General features: G+C 35.4%; 1 protein-coding gene across 6 annotated transcripts in view; it reads left to right on the top strand.

Annotated features, from left to right (window-relative positions):
- ANKRD17 (ankyrin repeat domain 17) overlaps window positions 1–19,740 on the top strand; it is a 164,862-nt gene that overhangs the window by 86,042 nt on the left and 59,080 nt on the right. For 4 of the 6 annotated variants that reach the window (XM_045881017.3, XM_054508895.2, XM_045881016.3 and 1 more), the window contains exons 4-15: window positions 3,217–3,364; window positions 3,609–3,756; window positions 5,559–5,792; window positions 8,441–8,535; window positions 10,657–10,894; window positions 12,390–12,581; window positions 12,959–13,068; window positions 14,823–14,910; window positions 16,415–16,542; window positions 16,798–16,941; window positions 17,356–17,458; window positions 18,926–19,678. In XM_045881017.3, the coding sequence (XP_045736973.1) occupies window positions 3,217–3,364; window positions 3,609–3,756; window positions 5,559–5,792; window positions 8,441–8,535; window positions 10,657–10,894; window positions 12,390–12,581; window positions 12,959–13,068; window positions 14,823–14,910; window positions 16,415–16,542; window positions 16,798–16,941; window positions 17,356–17,458; window positions 18,926–19,678 (2,381 nt within the window). The remainder of the gene's footprint in view (window positions 1–3,216; window positions 3,365–3,608; window positions 3,757–5,558; window positions 5,793–8,440; window positions 8,536–10,656; window positions 10,895–12,389; window positions 12,582–12,958; window positions 13,069–14,822; window positions 14,911–16,414; window positions 16,543–16,797; window positions 16,942–17,355; window positions 17,459–18,925; window positions 19,679–19,740) is intronic. The other 2 variants (XM_064584566.1, XM_045881019.3) reach the window with 1 other exon arrangement.

Here is a 19,740-nt window from a genome sequence, read left to right as displayed (position 1 = left end):
CTAATTAGTCATGCCATTTTCTAGTTAATATGTATAATTCTAGTCATTTTAAAGAGCAAGTTTTTTATTTATTTGTTCTATTCATGTTCAACAAATGTCATAGATCTAGTTCCCATAATCTGAATGTGAGTGAGTCCCAGGTACTTTTTGTATGCCCTACGATTCCTTTTATATAGTACTTTACAGTTAGTAAGGACTCAGTTTATATTTTGTGACTTTGCTTTTTTAGGTTTTTCTGATGATCTTACACAATAAAAGTCACACCATCTCATATAAAAAAAACAATTATGGATAGTATATGAAAAATGGATATAAGCTCCAAGAAAACAAATGGAAGAGAATTATTAATATAAATTACCTTTTTTGCTTCCTCAGAGGCTTGTTTTCCTCTAACTAAAATGACACCATTTTATTTATTTTAGCAGTTGCCTTTAAACACTTGAGAAAATGGGAGGATTCTTTTATATATGGGTTTGGAGAATTAAAAAAATAGAATTTAAGGATTATCTTTTATATAATAGTGTTTTTATGTGACATCTTTAAAGAGCATGAAAGAGAGCGCCTGGGTGGCTCAGTTGGTTAAGCAGCTGCCTTTGGTTCAGGTCATGATCCCGGGTCCTGGGATTGAGTCCCGTGTTGGGCTCCCTGCTCAGCGGGGAGTCAGCTTCTCCCTTTGCCTCTCCCCCAACTCGTTCTCTCAGTCTCACTCTCATGCTCTCTCAAATAAATAAATAAAATCTTTAAAGAGCATGAAAGAAAGGTATAGTATTAACAAGAATATGAATTTGCTCTTCCTCTTGGCTCTGTATTCATCTTCATTTGTCTAGATTTTTGTGTTTTTCTTAATTTACTATTCTCATGGATTGACTCTCCTTCAGTTAACTTCGTGTTCTATTTCTGAATTAATGATCAGTTTTACTACCCTGTGGTATTACTAATATTCTCTTAAATGTGGTGCCTGCTGAGACTGGCAAGAAAGAAAGTTACAAACACCTTGAAGAGTATATTAAAGCTAGTTCAAGCAGGAAATAGAATAGAAAAATAAAACGTTACAGATTCTTTGGCATTGAATATACTAAAAAATAGAGCATGTTTGTGACAGTCATTTATTCAGCAAAACTTGAGAAATACAGTGGAGTACAGTGATGTTATGTGTTAGATTTTACATTAGTTAAGTGTGGTGCCATGTGCTCGATCTAATGTACCCTTTGCTCATAAGTTCGGAGTTTCAAATGTTGCTACAGTAGTTCCCGTAAGCTTGTTTTAAAGCTAGCACACACAAGGAAATTGAATGCCAGTCTAAATGGGATTGTAGAGGGAAGGTATGTGTGTGCCTCAGGAAGAGAAAAAGAGGAAGAGCCCACTTGAAAGAGAGAAAAGGTATGTTCTTTATAAGGACATGTCTTATGGGAAAGATTTGTCTTAAATTTGTTTAAAGGTAATAGAGAACACTGGGTCTAGGGACTGTTGGTGTCCTAAAAAATGGGAAATTATGAGACAAGCCTACTAAGTGCTATTCAAGACTTTGACTTTGGTAAGGGGATAATACAATTAACCAGTAAGTATAATATATAACATGGCACACAATGGTAAGAACTATGGGGAAAAATTGAATGGGGAAGTGCTAGAGCAGTGTTTGGGGTTGGAGATCACAGTGCATTTTTAAGAGAGTAGTCAGGGAAATCCTCACTTAAAAGATGGTTTTTTAGCAAAGACCTGAAATTGGTAAGGGTGTGAGCTGTGTCTGACAAAGAAGCTGTCTTGGCAGAGGGACAGCGAATACATATATCTTGGAGTTGGAGCTTAATTAGCATTTTTTATGAAAAGCAGGAAAGCCAATAAATGTGGCAAGAGTAAGCGTGAGAATAGTAGGGGATGAAATCAGAGAGGTAAAAATTAGGACTGTGGGTCCCTACCACTGGAAAGATCTCATAAGTACTTTGGCTTTTAGTGTGAGTGAGATTAGAGGCCAAATGGAAGATTCTGGGCAGAGGAGTGACATGATCTGCTTTCCTTTAAATAAGATCTCTCTGGCTGCCTTGTTGAAAAGAGTCTGAAGGAAAACAAAGGTAACAGCAGGAAGACTGTTCAGGAGACTTTGCCATAATCTGGGCTAAACATGATGTTCTTGAATCTGGGTGGTAGTAATAATAGAGGTATAGAAAAGAAGTTACCAGGGCGCCTGGGTGGCTCAGTCGTTAAGCATCTCAGGGTCCTGGGATCAAGCCCGCATCAGGCTCCCTGCTCCGCGGGAAGCTTGCCTCTCCCTCTCCCACTCCCCCTGCTTGTGTTCCTCTCTCACTCTCTCTTTCTCTCTGTCAAGTAAATAAATAAAATCTTAAAAAAAAAAAGAGGAGGTTACCCATGGATGCCTTTAGTATCAGAAGTGACGGGACCTTCAAGAGGATGATACAAGAATTGACTTATATTTGAAATGAAGAGAGTATTAATAGCACTGGATTTAGTGTTTTTCTTAGGATGGATTTTATCCAAGAGCAGAAGAGAATCTTTAGAAATGTCCATAGTTGGAATTATTTGGGGATGTTTATAGGGCAAACACTTTACTCTCAGTCTAATTTCTGTTGCTTCACTTTCTCCACCTTCCTTTTGCTTGAATTTAGCCTTTGCCTTGCCTGGATATTTTTCAGACTTCACCAAAATATGATGCACAAGTAAATACTTGAAAAAAAAAATCTCCTTATCAGTTATTCATATTTTAGTCAAAATTACATGCTCACAACTTTCCTGATTTCCCTTTAGTTGATCGAAGGACTCAGGTAGACCTTTATAATTAGTACAAGTTTTACCCATTCTATTAAATACATTTTTTATTAACTTTTATATAAATTTTCTCACGACTGAACAAAGGGAAGTAAAATTATTACCTGTATTGTGTTCATGTGATTTTCCATAAATTTTATGTTTTAGAATTTTGTTTTTTTTCCCCAGGGATAGTAAACTGGACTTTATCCTTCTGTTGCATAGCTGTAATCATCTTATAACGTTGATAATTCTCATTCAGTGACTTTTATATATAGATTTTAAAATAAATTCAATTCAAGGAACTGAATCATTTTCAGTTTTCTTTTTGTTATGGATCATATTGAAATAATCATTCTTGTTTAGCACTACTGTTCAGAATTACCTCAAAAGCCAATACACTGTGTAATTTTTCATATTTTTATATCCTGATATTAAAATGTTCTTCCCCAATAGCCGCAGTTTGGCAGAAGCCTGTTCAGAAGGAGATGTAAATGCTGTGCGAAAGTTACTCATTGAAGGGCGAAGTGTAAATGAGCACACTGAGGAAGGAGAGAGCCTCCTTTGTTTAGCTTGTTCTGCTGGATACTATGAGCTTGCACAGGTTTGTATTATAAAAATAATCACATGGGTTGTTTTTGTTATTGTTTTTTAATCTGGCCTACTTATTAGGGAAATAATAAAACTCAACCGTTAGGCTCATTTCAACACATAGTTTTGTTACATACACTTTGTGGTTGTTGGCTCTTTTACTTTAAATGACTAGGTGGGTGTTAACGTAAATATGTTCCACATGTTTTGATGAATATATCATTTTCTAATACCATTTAAACTTTTTCTTTCATAAGGTTTTGTTGGCAATGCATGCAAATGTGGAAGATAGGGGAATCAAAGGTGACATCACACCTTTAATGGCTGCTGCTAATGGAGGACATGTCAAAATTGTGAAGTTGCTGCTAGCTCATAAAGCCGACGTCAATGCACAGTCTTCAACAGGTTATTCTTTTTCAGTTTTGCTAAATATGAACACCCTTTGCTAGTAATTATTTCACATGAAAATCATCACTAGTAAAGCTCTTGCAGTTCTCTAATTATACAGTGCTACATGTTTGTATAAGGCTATGCATTAGGTTTAAAGTAAAGAATATATTTTGAATAAAATTTTTCTTCTTTGGTGTATGAGGACTATTACTTGGCCTTTTAAAGTTCTTTTAGATTAAATTAAATACTGGCCCAGTTAGAAGGACTACATTCTTGGAAATGGGCTACAGTTCTCCAACCCAGATTTCCTGTGTCTCAGGGCAGAAGGGAAGGGAAGATAGGGAGAACAAGAAGCTGTGGAACAAAAGGCAGGTCTGTCATTGTCTACTGATACTAAATTGTGGCCTATAGAAAAAGAAAGTATTATGAAAACATTGTGTCCCACAAGGGGCATGACTTTAGTTTAAACTTTTATTTTTTTTCAAGCTTGGCATAGATGGATTTATATGAAAATTGTAAAATTATATGAAAATATATTTTGTGTATCTTCTTCATTTAAGATTTTTAAATTTGTTAAGTATTTTACTTATTTTTAAGGATTTTATTTATTTGAGAGAGAGAGAAGGAGCAGGGGAAGGGGCAGAGGAAAAAGCAAACTCCCCGCTGAGCAGGGCCCAATGTGGGGCTGGATCCCGGGACTCCCCAGGATCACAACCTGAGCTGAAGGCAGACCCTTAACCAACTGAGCCACCCAGATGCCCCAAATTTGTTAAATATTTTAAATAATTTTTAGGATCTTACAGGTTCTGGTTTGAAGGGGTTTTAGAAACCCTTATTTTACCCAGAATGTTAACATTTTTTTCCTTGTAACGTGGGAGATTTTTATCATCAAGAAAGAATGTTTTTGAAATACTTTAGCTTTGATCAGTTAGCTGGTGATCACAGTGAAAACAATATGTATGATTAGTGAAAACAAATATGTATGATTAAAGGGACAGTATGAGATGTCGCTACATATGATGAATAATTACAATCACAAATCTTGTGAAACTTTAAAGTTAGAATGAACATAACTTTTTTCTCATATGAAGAGTTAAAGTTTTAGAATTGCTCAGTTCTTTTTTAACTCTACAGTCATGGCAAGCGTATCTATTTTCCACATGTATTTGACCCTGATACTAAATGGAGAGAACTGGGAGTTGATTTCAGTAAGATAAAAGGCAATGGGAAAGGAATTATATATATTATCTAAATTTATTAAGATTATAGTCTCCCCGTCTGCCTTCGGCTCAGGTCATGATCCCACCATCCTGGGATCAAGAGTCCCGCATTGCATTGGGCTCCTTGGACTCCCTGTTCAGTGGGGAACCTGCTTTTCCCTCTCCCTCTGCCTGCCACTCCCCCTGCTTGTGCTCTCTCTTTCTCTCTGACAGATAAATAAAATCTTAAAAAAATTATAGTCTCCCATTTCAGTTTTCTTCTTGATGCTAAATGAGGCTCTTTTTATTTTGGTATTTTATGTTAATATCTTTTTGTTTTTCCTTGAATGGGAAGAAATCAGAGAGGGAGACAAACTGTGAGAGACTCTGGACTGCAGGAGCCAAACTGAGGGTTACAGAAGGGAGAGCGGGTGGGGGAATGGGTTAACCAGGTGATGGGTATTAAGAAGGGCACGTGTGGTAACGAGCACTGGGTGTTAATACACAACTTATGAATTGTTGAACATTACATCAAAAGCTAATGATGTACTATATGCTGGCTAATTGAACATGGTAATAAAAAAATAAATATCTTTTTGTTTTTCTTTATTAAAATAGGCAATACAGCACTTACATATGCTTGTGCTGGAGGCTATGTAGATGTTGTAAAGGTGCTCTTGGAATCCGGTGCTAGTATTGAGGACCATAATGAAAATGGTCATACTCCTCTTATGGAAGCTGGAAGTGCTGGACATGTGGAAGTAGCCAGATTGCTGCTAGAAAATGGGGCTGGCATTAATACGCATTCCAATGAATTTAAAGAGAGTGCCCTTACATTAGCTTGTTACAAAGGTACGGTATAAAACATTTTTTTAAAACAGAGTTTTTAAACACATGGTATGACTATTATTTAATATAATATAGTTTTTAAATTAAAAAATAAATTAAGAGGTGGTAATAGAATATAGTATGTATTTAACTTAAAGAAATGTGTTTAAAGTGTTTCAGAATTTAATATGTAAACTTTTAAAATATAGACTTAATATTATAAATATACTGTCAATGAAAAATGACTGTTAAATGATGCAGTTGTTTTATCAGAAACGGTTAATTTTAATTATGCGCTGTACTTTTTCATGGTTTTTGTGTCAGAATATTTTGCGTGGTTCTCACAAAAGAATCCTGTTGACTCCAGAAGTATTCAGCCTGTAAGTTTAAAAGTAAATACAATAAAAGTAGCTAGGATGATCTATTAATAAGAAGGTGCTTAAGCTATTTCATGTGACACTAAGAAGGAGAAAAATTGAGACGAGGAGATTTGAGAAATGAAAAGTGGTGTGAGGGGAGTTTGAATTCTAAAGAACAATGTTAGAGTATCATCAACACAGTTAATAAAGTTAGAAGGAAGAGCTGGTTGAAATTGAGAAAAACACCTACCTATACATACGTAACTGTACAAAAGGGGTATATGATATTTTAAATGATGTCAATCAACCTGAAAATACTGGTAATACTGAAAAATGCCGTCCTTTGAGAGGGCAAGACAATTGTCTTAGTCTTCAGCTAGTTAATGCTCTAGATTCTAGATTCTAAAAAGATAGCCAAAGAGCCACATACTTCTCAGACTACCTTTTTGACAGGTAAATGGCTATAAACCAAGGAACTTTTTTAAAAGGCAAATTTTATGTCTGCATAGCCATTCAGTTCAGTGTTTAATACCATCTGCAGCTGTGTCATGTTTGTATCATAAAATAAGTGATAAGTTCTTGAGGCATCAAGAAAAAACTCTTATAAGACAAGATACAAAATTTAAGGGGGCACTCACTCTCAATGGCTGAATTACTTCCCCCACCAAGCTTGTGAGGGAATACCTTCTTAAATTATATACCTAAGGCTTTGATTGCCACACCCTAGTTGTGGCCCTAGTGTTGTTTTGTTTTATTCTATTTCAGAGTGACCAAACTTGTGTGAGGTCCCCTGGAATAATTTCCTTTAAAAACATGGTTAAAATACATAAATGACTAAAATTTAAGTTAAATGTGAAAATATGCTCTATCTAAAGTGCTTTCGGTTGTCTGGTGTTAACAGAGTCTCAGATTAAGGAAGGTTAGGAAACACAGCTGAGGTCCCTTACTTCCCCAGTACTGTTTGGTAATTAGCAGAGGCTTATCTTCATCGGGAGGAGAGGAATTAAAGCCTTGGGACAGCCTTTCCAGGGCAGGCTGATTGATTGGGTGGCTCTCTCCCCTTTTCACAAATACTTTTGAACCTGGAACTGGCTGTATTTTACTACTGGGTCCCAGCTGGCCAGAAGAGCTTTGAGATGGGGCTACATATAACTACTCTTCCCTCTCTCCTTTGCTTGTAGCCCCACCCTGCTTTCCAAGGGGCGTCTGAGGTTGGGGCTTGCAGGCTTTAATTAGAAGCTGGATATAGAACTGAGCTGGTGGAGAACATCTCTACTACTTACAAGGATCCATGGACCCTCTCCCTTTCCTCTATTTCGGGTGAGGTCTTCTAGGACATAGATTGACAAGGAGGAGATGGGGAAGGGCTAGAACTCAGGCTGAGACTGTACGTTGATGTGGATCTTTGGGAAGGGAAAAGGACTGAGAGGAAAGGGAGGTAGGTAGTTAGCAAAAACAAGATACAGCAGATGTTACAGTTACTTACTGAAGTTAGTTTTAGTTGTTTATGATTTTACCGTCCACTCCTTCCCCTTAGTCCTAATTGAGAATTGATTGCAACTCCTTCCTAATAAAGTTGGAAAAAAATTAGTCATTTTTCTATTGTTTCTTGCATAGTGTCTGAAATCCTTTTTAAAAAATACCTTGTCTTTTTAACTACTCATAAGGTGTCTTTATTTGAACTGAAGCATATGGTTTATTTGAAACTACATAAATATAAATATGAGTGTGTGTATATATGTATGTGTATATATGTTTATATCTAAATAGGTGAATAAGTATAAACTAAATGATGTGGTTTCAAAAAAAAAAAATATATGCAGTTCCCAACTTATAAACAGATGTTCTTAAAAAGTTTATGAGTTAGTATGGTGATTAACATAACAATAAAAAAATTTTAAAAATGTTTGAGTTAGTAATTGAAACTTAAAACACATTTCCTCCTAGAAATAACTTCAATTATTATTATCCCAGGCTACTAATTCACGGAAGCTAATCTGTTCTGTAGCATAAATAAATATAGCATGCCTTGGCTCTTAAAAGGTTGTAGAGGGGATATTCTGGGTTTTGGATTTTAATAGCATCTTTGCTTACCTGCAGCAAGGATTGTAGTATTGGCAACAGAGTAAGGAGTAGAACAAGTATCGCTTGTATAATTTATGTGTGACAGTTGAGGGTGGCTTGCAGCTGACTTTAGTATTATGCTTATAATACTCTTAAGTTAAATATAAATTTTCAAAGTATTATAAATTTTTCTTATATTTTTTAGAATAATAAAATATTTTAAAGTAATCTTGCACATTTTTGGTTTAGGACACCTAGAGATGGTGCGATTTCTTTTGGAAGCAGGCGCAGATCAAGAGCATAAAACGGATGAAATGCACACTGCTCTCATGGAGGCTTGCATGGTAAGACTGGTGAAATACCTACATGAAATATATCTATATATAATTCATAGAGACAGTGTTATTGTATGATGAGCACCTTTTCCTTGAGTTGAAAGATTTGTTCATCATAGATTTATTGTAGAGCAGAACCTCAGCTGTCTGAATTTGTCAATAGCGTTCAGAGCCAGTTGGGCAACGTTAACTTCTTTCTATTAAAGGTGCTTTCTGGAGCTTTACAGCACTACTTTTGTTTTCTTAGTCTCATATAACTATGCTGGTATTACACAGTTGGCACAAAAAGCAGCTATTTAAAAAATTGATCAAGGATATTAAGAAGAATATAGTCCACAAAGTATGCACATAATACTAAGCACAGTACATTCATCAAACCGATAATTTAAATTTGAATGAAAAATGAAAATTTTGAAATTAGAGTGTTATTTGTGTAACATAATTCCCCCCACTGTGTATGGTCTTTTCTGAGCCCTTAATTCCTTTTTTAAGAACTTTCTTTTTAGGGTTTGTACTTAGGAACAGGTAATAATAGTACTCTTAAACTTCTGTATCTTAGTCTCTGATTTGTGGCACAGAAATGGATGAGAATAATATTATAGGCTGATTCATGAGAAAAACATGCCAAAGATAGAAAAAGGCCCCACATGAATTTAAGTTTCATATCTCAATGAAAGGATGTTAAATTTTAATTACTAATTTTTAAAAATATCAGATAGTTAATTAAGACTTGAATTATCTTTCTTTTCTTTATTGCCATGCCAGTGTTTGCTTTAATAAATTATCCTTTGAAGAAACATGAGTTTTCTTTGAAGGTCTTAAGTTCTTATCTGTTAAAATTAGGGTAATATCCTTCTCTTAGGTTGTTGTGATCATTAAATAATATAATGTATTTAAAACACATCAATAATATCTCCATGGTAAGGAACTTAAAACATCCTTGTGACCCCCACTAGAGAACTATGTAGATTAAGAAATCAAAATGGAGCATTCTGTAGACCTAATCTGCATGTACTGGAAGTGTTATAAGTAGAGGTAAGATATTGGTAGTGGCCAGACATTTCAAAGCTTGCTAAGGGATTGGGATTTTAAGCTGGACTTTAAAGGAAATGTAGGAGTTAACGATGGAGGGAGAAAATTTGGAGCCAAAGGAACACAAAGTAACCATTGTAATGGGGTATTAAAGTTGTGCAATATGGCAAGTACAGAGCTAAAAATGGGTGTGACATGTTCAAAAGAAGATGAAATGGGGGCGCCTGGGTGGCTCAGTTGGTTAAGCGACTGCCTTCAGCTCAGGTCATGATCCTGGAGTCCCGGGATCGAGTCCCACATCGGGCTCCCTGCTCGGCGGGGGGGTCTGCTTCTCCCTCTAATTCTCTTCCCTCTCGTGCTCTCTGTCTCTCATTCTCTCTCTCTCAGATAAATAAATAAAATCTTTAAAAAAAAAAAAAGATGAAATGTCTGTGAGGTAATATTTAGAAGGAAAAATTACATCAAAGGCAAAAAAGAAAAGAGAGCCTTGGAGTTGCCTATAGTTAGGAAAGCTGTGGGAAAGGGAGACCAACAAAGGAGACAGAAGATAGTAAGATTCCTTTCTTCCAATTTTCACTGGCATTTGAATGTTGAATAACAAAAGGAAGGACCATGTACAAATTGTGTTCCCTTTCCCCTAACACATCATCCACATTCTCCAGAAAGTATTGCATTTTTCTTTTTCTACCTAATAAAAAGTTTGCTTCTCCTTAAGGTTTCTACAGAAATCCTACTTTCCCTTTCTAATCTTTATACATGTAGCATTTAAGTATATACCATGCGGGCTGTCGTTTCATAGTAGTCTTTTGTTGCATGTACTTAATGTCTTTTTTTCCCCCAAGGTTAATAAGCCTTTTGATTGAAGGAAGGTATTATTTTTCTATAAGTTTCATAGCCTCGATCGCTGTTTCATGGTCTATGCCACAGAAATATAGAGGGTCTTACTTAATACTTGCTTTCTCAACTGTTAAATGTACATTAGTTCTTATTTGAATGGAGATCAGTAAACCTTCACTGTATAGTAATCGAGAAGTGTTCATATTTTTAATGATTTTTTTAATGGTGCTGATTTAATTTTTTTAATTGCATTGTAATTAGGATGGCCATGTTGAAGTAGCTAGGTTACTTCTTGACAGTGGTGCCCAAGTGAATATGCCTGCTGATTCATTTGAGTCACCATTGACTTTGGCTGCGTGTGGTGGGCATGTGGAACTTGCGGCTTTACTCATTGAAAGAGGAGCTAGCCTGGAAGAGGTCAATGATGAAGGTTATACACCACTGATGGAAGCAGCTCGTGAAGGACATGAAGAAATGGTGGCGTTACTTCTAGGCCAAGGTAACCATACCAGCGAAAACACTAAAGCACAAATATTTAAAATGTAAGATTACAGTATTATAAAACTGGGTTTCTGTGTTTCATCTTTCTAGTAGATTTGTAACGAGATGTTGTCACAAAAATGAATGAGAAAGTATTTGCTTTGAAAATAGCTCCAAACTGTGCTAAACAAAACCAAATAGACTTCTTTAATATAGAGCTTTCAGGCATCATGTGCTTTGTGAGTAAAAACAGAACTGGGGATGAGGTAGGGTTGTAGATTATGTAGGGGCATATAAGAGATTGAACATTTCTTAAAGTAATATATTGAGAGAATTGCTCTTGGGGCTGAACACCTATTAATAAATACTTAATATATCTAGTGTTTCATGAAACACAGTGTGGGGAATCCTACCATAAGGACTAACTTGATGAGAATGCAAGAATGCATTTATAAGAAGCTCTCAAGGAGTCAGCACATAGCGGACTTTATGTTTGGGAAAAGTGACACAGTTATTTTACATTATTAAGATACCTATAGTTTAGAAGTAATCTCCTATCTCTCTATATATTTGTAGCCAAGTTTTATATCTCTTTTAGTAGTAAAGTTTTTGTTTGGACAAATTTAAGAGGAGTGGCACATTTTTAAAAAACCATATTGGCTAGAACTTTAAAAGCAGAGGTGTAGCACACTTCTTACATTTGAATCACAGCTCCAATGCTTGCCAATTTTGTAACTTCAGGCAAGTTTCTAACCTTCTGTGCCTTAATTTTGTCATCTGGAGGGTTGTTGTGACGTTTATATATATTATATATAAAGCTTTTTGAACGTTGTTTGTCTATAGTGCCTATTAAGTGTTAGCTCTGGTGATGGTGGTAGTAGTGATAATAATGTGGCCTTGGGCAAGTTAATGAACTTCAATTTCCTTAGCTGTAAAATGGAGCTAATATAGAACATGTAAAATGCTTTCAAATATTACCTGGCAAATAGTAATAGTGTATTAAATGTTAGCTGTCATCATCATCATCATTAATTTTGAATCTTTATAAAAAGGGAATGTAGTTTACTTTTGTAAGTCTTTTTATCACCTGGTTTGTACCTTCTGCCTGAATAAATCTTACTGCAGCTGTGTGCATCAAATATGGATTCAGGATGTATTTTTAATTTCTTTTTTTTTTTTAAGATTTTATTTATTTATTTGACAGAGAGAGAGCGAGAGCAGGAACACAAGCAAGGGGGAGTGGGAGAGGGAGAAGCAGGCTTCCTGCTGAGCAGGGAGGCGGGGTTCGATCCCAGGACCCTAAGCCGAAGGCAGAGGCTTAACGACTGAGCCACCCAGGCGCCCCAATAATTTTGTTTATTTGTAATCGCCTCTCAGAGTAGGGAAGAAGCACTTTATTATTTAGTAAAATAATACGTTCATTTTTGAAGTATAGTTATTAGGAAACAACATGTTTTGCTTATCTCTAGAATAAGTTAATGACTTTCTTAAAATAATTAGAATTTTTATTCTAGGAGCAAATATCAATGCACAGACGGAAGAAACTCAAGAAACTGCCTTGACTCTGGCTTGCTGTGGAGGCTTTCTGGAAGTGGCAGACTTTCTAATAAAGGCAGGAGCTGATATTGAACTAGGGTGTTCTACCCCTTTAATGGAAGCTGCTCAAGAAGGTCATTTGGAGTTAGTTAAATACTTATTAGCTGCAGGTAGGCATTTTTGCATTCGGGAGGAGTTTTTACATGATTTGTTCAAGTAAAAATGTTACAATGCAAATAATTTTTTTCTTACACATTGAATGTGTATTTAAAAATGTGGTAAAAAATGTGGTGAACTATTGTGTGCATTCTGCATAAATAATTTACCTTATTACATTTGAAGTATCTGTAGCTTTAATTTCAAGCAGTAATCTATTTCTGTTTTTTTCTCTTGCTTTTAAAGATGCAGGTAATATTCTCTATTTCCAGAAATGGATAGGGCTATTTTTTCTAATTTGAGAAGATAGGGCTTATGTAGAAGAAATTTCTATGTCCATCATTTATGTCTTATGATTCTTTTAAGTCTCTATTGTTTAATACTACCACAGGAGCTAATGTTCATGCAACAACAGCAACAGGGGATACAGCACTAACATACGCCTGTGAAAATGGTCATACTGATGTAGCAGATGTCCTACTTCAGGCAGGAGCAGATCTGGTAAGCTTTGTCACTTTTTAAATCCTAATACTTAAAGCCAAGGCAAGAAATTAATTTAAAGTTCTATGGAGATTACAGACAAAAAGTATTTCTTCTAATTTTGTGTTGGGCTTTTTGCCATTTTTTCTCTCATTTGATCATATTTTCTTTCCACATTGTTTGGTGTCTGTTATTATTCTTCTTGTTAACAGGGTTATCCAATCTATTACCCCTTGTTGTCCATAATAAAGGGGAAATTTTATATTAATATTATAGTACAAATTAATTTTTTTTAGGTACTTAGCTATTTTTGGAAGATAAGTATTTAATAAGTAGTCTTTTCCCTCAAATAACTTATAATTTAGTAAAAAGGATGAAATACTGAAGTCATTGTATGGTAGATTATAAAGAGATGTCATAGGGAAAGTACAGACAGTAAAGAAGCTCAGGGGAGGTCAAGAGGTCACCTGAGATATTATATTTTGGGTTGGGTAAGGTTTAAAAAGGTAGATAGGGCAATGTTAGGACAAAAGAGATATTCCAGTTGGAAGAAATAGTGTGAGTACAGCCTGAGAGGTAGGGAAGCAAAAGCAAATGTGTGGGGAAAGTACTCTTCCAGTTTAGCATATGAGAGAGTAGAAGTGAGACATGAGAAGGTAGTTAAAATTTAAGTAACCATATGTTCATGGGGCTGAGATTAACAAGCAAATGTATATTCCTGTAGAAGTTCATAGTTTATGACAAAAATTCACACATGCGAGCAGAAACAGACTCCTCCATTGACTAGTTTTGTAAACTTTGTTTCATTTCTCTTTCCTCATTTATGGAAGGAAAGGGTGAAATTGGAAATTGGATTACTATTGTGGTGTCTATCAGTTCTGTGTGTGTTAGTAGCTTTTGAAGTGGTTATGACACATGTTATACTCTTGTTAGTTGTGAGCGTATTTCTTCCATATTAGATTTTGAACTTTCAGCTTAAATACTGTATTTCCAGTGTTTACCACAGTAGCTGTGAAACATATAGCAATGTAACTTTGCTTAGTTCATTGCAATTTGAACAACTTAGTGTGTGGCTTAAGAGAAAAATCAAAAGTTATTCATCAGATGTGAATGTTTATATATATAATGCTTTATAAACTATATTTTTTCCCTCAAACCTTTATATTCTAAGATCTGAAAATTTCTCCAATAGTGTTCTCAATTATTCAGCAATCACAAGAATGCAATAGATTCTCCATCCTTTTGAGACCCAGAAATCTCTAGTAATACCTTATAATTGGTAGTTTTCCAGGTATTAGATCATTAACTTTGATGTTTTCATATAAAGTAACATGGAGTTAATGGGAATTTGTAAAGAAAGGGAATGATGTACTGCAGAAATTCATATAGGTAGGATACAAACTAACAAAAGGAAAATCACTTGGAGTGGATAAGGATAATGCTGATAATGCCGATTGGAGAGGGCTGTGCTGGAGTGCCATTCACTGTTCAAGTTACACTGTCCTTTTGGTACAGAGAGAAGGAAAAATGACCCAGGTGGATTTAGATGAGGGCGTCACAATCACATGAATATAACTTCAGTTCTTAAATTTTACCTGTAGAGCATGTTTCTAATTTGAGATTTTTAAAATTTAAAGATGTATTCCTTAGTTTGTTTCAAAGCATGATATTTAATATATTTAGATTCAGAAATTAGTCCAGTTCTTTTCCTTTTGATTTTCATGAAAAAGAGCAGTTGTTCGCTAGCAATTAAATATCTGTGTTTTTTTTAATAGGAACATGAATCTGAAGGTGGAAGGACTCCTTTAATGAAAGCTGCAAGAGCTGGTCATGTTTGTACTGTTCAGTTCTTAATTAGTAAAGGTAGGTTTGTGTAAAACAGTAGTTTTTTCCCCAAAGATGTCTATTCCCTGCCCTGGGGTATTTAGAGATTGAGAGGTAAAGGATGTTTTGGGGGTTATCACGGGTGGAGGGATGCTACTGAGATTTTGTGAGTGGGTGGTTGATAAACATCCTGCAATGCATAGAACATTTCCAAAAACTAGGGAGAATTGTCATACTGAGTACCACCCTTGTTGAGAAACACTTTTATAAAGAAAAATATCTCTATGTAAAACTTTGAGGGTTTAGATAACCTAAAGTCCGTTCTGTTTACTTAATAATCTATCTTGAAACCTGGATTTTTATGTTTATGCCACTGAGATACTTAAGGGCAAGGCGCTCTTCAGCTTTACATTTCCTTGGGCCTAAGTTTCCTTCTTTGTAAAATATAGAGAAATGGTCATAAATATAGCACAAAAAGTATTCAAAATTGAAATGTGACAAAAATGCCAAAATGCATGGAGGATTTCATCTATGGTCAGTAATTCTACTTTGAATATCAAAAACCATTTTAAATGACAAAAGTAGCATCTTACTCCTTTAAGTTATTTGTTAGGTGTTCACTACATAAACTCAACTTAAAACAGTTTTTAAGCAGGTTTCATCATATTCTTAAAGTACAGAAGATGGAAGATTTTGACTCAATATTCATAAAAGAAAGGCTGTGCAAGCCATGTATAATTAAAAAGGCAATATATGCTATTTCCTTAGCATAAATACTAAAGAAATCTCAAGTTTGTAATTGTTTATAGGAAAAGAAAATAAATCAGAAATAACTTACTGGTCAGATTGTTTTAGGCAATTTGAACACTTACTTGTGATATATGTTTATACCATAGTATTATCAAGAACGGAATTATTTACATAATCACTATCCTCTCTCTTCTCTGATAAATTTCAGTGAGTCTGGTTCCATTTTCTTCCTGCTACTTTATTTCCATTTCCCACATTGCCTAGCACAATGCTTTAAATCACATATCGAGGGCACGGTGTACCCGTTTTCATTCTCAGATATTTCCCAGTGAAAGAAATTGATAGTACTATTACTCTCTCTTCGGTAGTACTATTACTTTGTATTCCTTGTTAATTCTCTACGTAGTTAGCCTGTAGAGGGCAGTGTAATTTATTTTTATTGCTTTTTTTTTTTTTTAATGAAAGAACATGTAGATAAAATTTTTTGCTTTACTTTTTAGAACAGTGATTACATTAGGAGTAATGTATGCATTTAGCCTTATCTTCTACAAGTGCATACTGAAATGTTTATGGATGAAATTATGTCATGTTTGGGATTTGTTTTAGAGTAATTCAAGATGGGAGAGGAGAATTGATAAGGGTTTATGTGAAATGAGATTGTGTGTTTATAATCACTGAAGCTGGGTAAGGGGCATGTGGATTTTCATTATGCTATTCTCTCTTTATGATTTTGAAATTTACCATAAGAAATAGCAGTCTACCAACATGATTTTCCATGTCTTGTCTGTTTTAGGAGCAAATGTGAATAGAACCACAGCTAATAATGACCACACTGTACTGTCCCTGGCTTGTGCAGGGGGTCATCTGGCAGTGGTGGAACTACTTTTGGCTCATGGGGCAGATCCTACTCATCGTTTAAAAGTATGTAACTCATATGTTTCCGGTAACATTGTGAATTAATTCTTCCTCTTGAGCATTACAAGATATCATCTACCAGTTCCATTTATAATGGCATTTTAAGCGTATTTATTTTTTTCTGTTTTATTAGAAGAAAATGTTTTTTAGTAAACCTAAGATTTGAATATATCTGGGGCCTGTTGGCTTTATCTTCCTTAATGGTTCTGTAAATTAACTTATTTTTTAAAATATTTTTTCTCCTTCCATATCCACTCTTAGGATGGCTCAACTATGTTGATAGAAGCAGCGAAAGGTGGCCATACAAGTGTTGTTTGCTATCTTTTGGACTATCCTAATAACTTGCTTTCAGCCCCTCCACCAGATGTCACTCAGTTAACCCCCCCATCCCACGATTTAAATAGGGTAAGATTCAAAAACTAAAGCATTTTATATCTTCTTTATCCCTCTTTGGCTCATAGTTTCAGTTTAAACTAGATTTGACTATTTTTTGTTATAATATGTAGTTCTCTTTATAGCTATGTAGTTGAAATGGTTAATGATATAATCTGGTATAACATTCAGATTGTAGATTGATGTGATTTTGCTTTGCTTTCTTACTCTGGCCAGAATAACCATTTGAATTCAAAGTCCATTAAAAAAGTGTTATGGAAAATAATTTGGTGCCAACATATTTTAAGTAAATATGTCAATGTCTGAGATTAATACCATGTTACAAATATTTTGAAGAAGTCTTTGTAACTTATTCTTAATTTGAAGCCTATTATTTAATGGAGTGTGTAGGAAAAGCAGAAATATAATCAGTTTCCTTTGTCTTAGGCTCCTCGTGTCCCAGTTCAAGCACTGCCCATGGTTGTCCCACCTCAGGAGCCTGACAAACCACCTGCCAATATTGCCACTACTCTTCCCATCAGGAATAAAGGTCAGTTACACTTCTGAAGACTGTCTTTTACATGTTATCTGGGTAAAAATGATAAGATTACCAAAAAAACTATCCATTTATAATTATTTTTCCACAAAAAGTGAATTTTACTAAGTTGACATAAAGATTTTTTTTACTGATGAATAAGGCATGTTATTGGGAGAGAAGATAGTTAATAGCACTAATTTATGCTAGGATTATCAATATTAGCAGGAGAAATTCAGATGCTCATCTTTGATGCAGTTCTGATTATCCATGATTTCCTCTAATAACTGGTCATTTCTATTCATGTTAAAATATTAGACCTGGGTATAGTTGGATGACATTTTTGTAAATTACTTAAATTTCTGTAGTGATATAAAGCTTAGCAATTTAGATCAAAATTAAAATATATTTTAGAATAACTGGTTTAATGTAGATTTTATATCTGGGCTACCTTTTCTCAACCAATAACTGAAAGTTACTTCAGATATGCTTGTTTGTTTCTCTAGAATTCTGAGGTCCATATTTGACTTGTGGATGTTACACCATGCATGTTCTTAAATTATGTCCCAAAACATTACAGCTACCAGTTTCAATCAATTTTTCTTTTTAAAAGTTTTCACCTGAAGAACCAATGCAGTTTTAATTTTTTGGTTTTTGGTTACCTATATTATTTTACCAACAAGAATACTAAGTATTTCCACCAGCTCTTTACAGTCACTACTACCAATCTAGAGCCTTGGCACCTTTTTCAGTTGGTGTAGCAAACAACTGATTGCTATACCCATAGCCAGATCTGTTTATTCACCTGGCTGTCAGAAGATACAGTGGATGGCGTAGTCCAACATCTTTTCTTCCAGGGAAACTGAATCCCAATTCTCTACTGGCCAGGTAGCTGTGTGAATATGTGAATTTATATCTTGCCTTTATCAGTCTTGAAGATGGTAGGCCCCCAACAAAGACAAATTTTAGTTGGATTTAAATTTCCTGGTACTTCTCAGTGGTTTGGGTACTCTTTGTGTGTATGTGTGTGTGTTTAAAAGGCATAGACTATCAAATGTGGAAAAACCTTGACTTAGAGGTCTAAGTTTTCCCTACATCTTAATAATCTAGCATTATTTTTCTGTTCTTATGATAAGTTTTTACATCTTTATGACCAGATGAAGTGTCTACACATAGCCTTAGATGTTACTTTAATTGCATCACTTCGATATCACAGACCTGCATCCCTCTATTGTCTAATTTTAGCCATGTGATATTTTTAAAATTAATTTCCCAAAGATTACTCTATGCACATAAAATACATACATTCTATATTTATGATAAAGAAGGTGGATTTGTTTTTAAACTCCTTAACAGTACATTTTCACCTTGTATGGATATGATAACTTGGTGCATAACTGTTGGCACTAAACCTCCCAACAGTAACTCTGTAATGAGGATGCCATTCATGTGCACTTCTGAGGGGGTTTCTTTTTCACACAGCTGCTTCTAAACAAAAGTCCAGCAGCCATTTGCCAGCAAACAGCCAGGATGTACAGGGTTACATCACCAATCAGTCTCCAGAGAGCATTGTAGAAGAGGCTCAGGGAAAGTTAACAGAACTGGAACAGAGGATAAAAGAAGCCATAGAAAAGAATGCACAGCTGCAGTCCTTGGAACTGGCTCACGCTGACCAACTTACCAAGGAGAAGATCGAGGAGCTGAACAAAACAAGGGAGGAACAAATTCAGAAGAAACAAAAGATTTTGGAGGAACTACAGAAAGTAGAACGAGAGTTACAACTGAAAACTCAGCAGCAGCTAAAAAAGCAGTATCTAGAGGTTAAAGCTCAAAGAATTCAACTTCAACAGCAGCAGCAACAGTCTTGCCAACATCTGGGACTACTAACTCCTGTTGGGGTTGGAGAACAGCTTTCCGAGGGAGACTATGCACGGTTACAGCAAGTGGATCCCGTTTTGCTTAAAGATGAACCCCAGCAGACTGCTGCTCAGATGGGTTTTGCACCAATCCAGCCTCTGGCCATGCCTCAAGCTTTGCCTCTGGCAGCAGGTCCCTTGCCTCCGGGGTCCATCGCAAATCTTACAGAACTGCAAGGAGTGATAGTTGGACAGCCAGTACTGGGCCAAGCACAGTTGGCAGGGCTGGGGCAAGGAATTCTGACAGAAACACAACAAGGGTTAATGGTAGCCAGCCCTGCTCAGACCCTCAATGACACGCTGGATGACATCATGGCAGGTGGGTTTATATTGTTATGAGCAGGTATCAAATATGATTTGCTTAAGGCGAGTAAGAGTGTG

The sequence above is a fragment of the Mirounga angustirostris genome, unplaced genomic scaffold (assembly GCF_029215605.1).
Source record: "Mirounga angustirostris isolate CCGP_5_RB_7025 unplaced genomic scaffold, mMirAng1.0.hap1 SCAF_2, whole genome shotgun sequence".
NCBI lineage: Eukaryota > Metazoa > Chordata > Mammalia > Carnivora > Phocidae > Mirounga > Mirounga angustirostris.
Note: the sequence above shows the minus strand (reverse complement) of the source record. Positions and strands in the feature narration are given on the sequence as shown.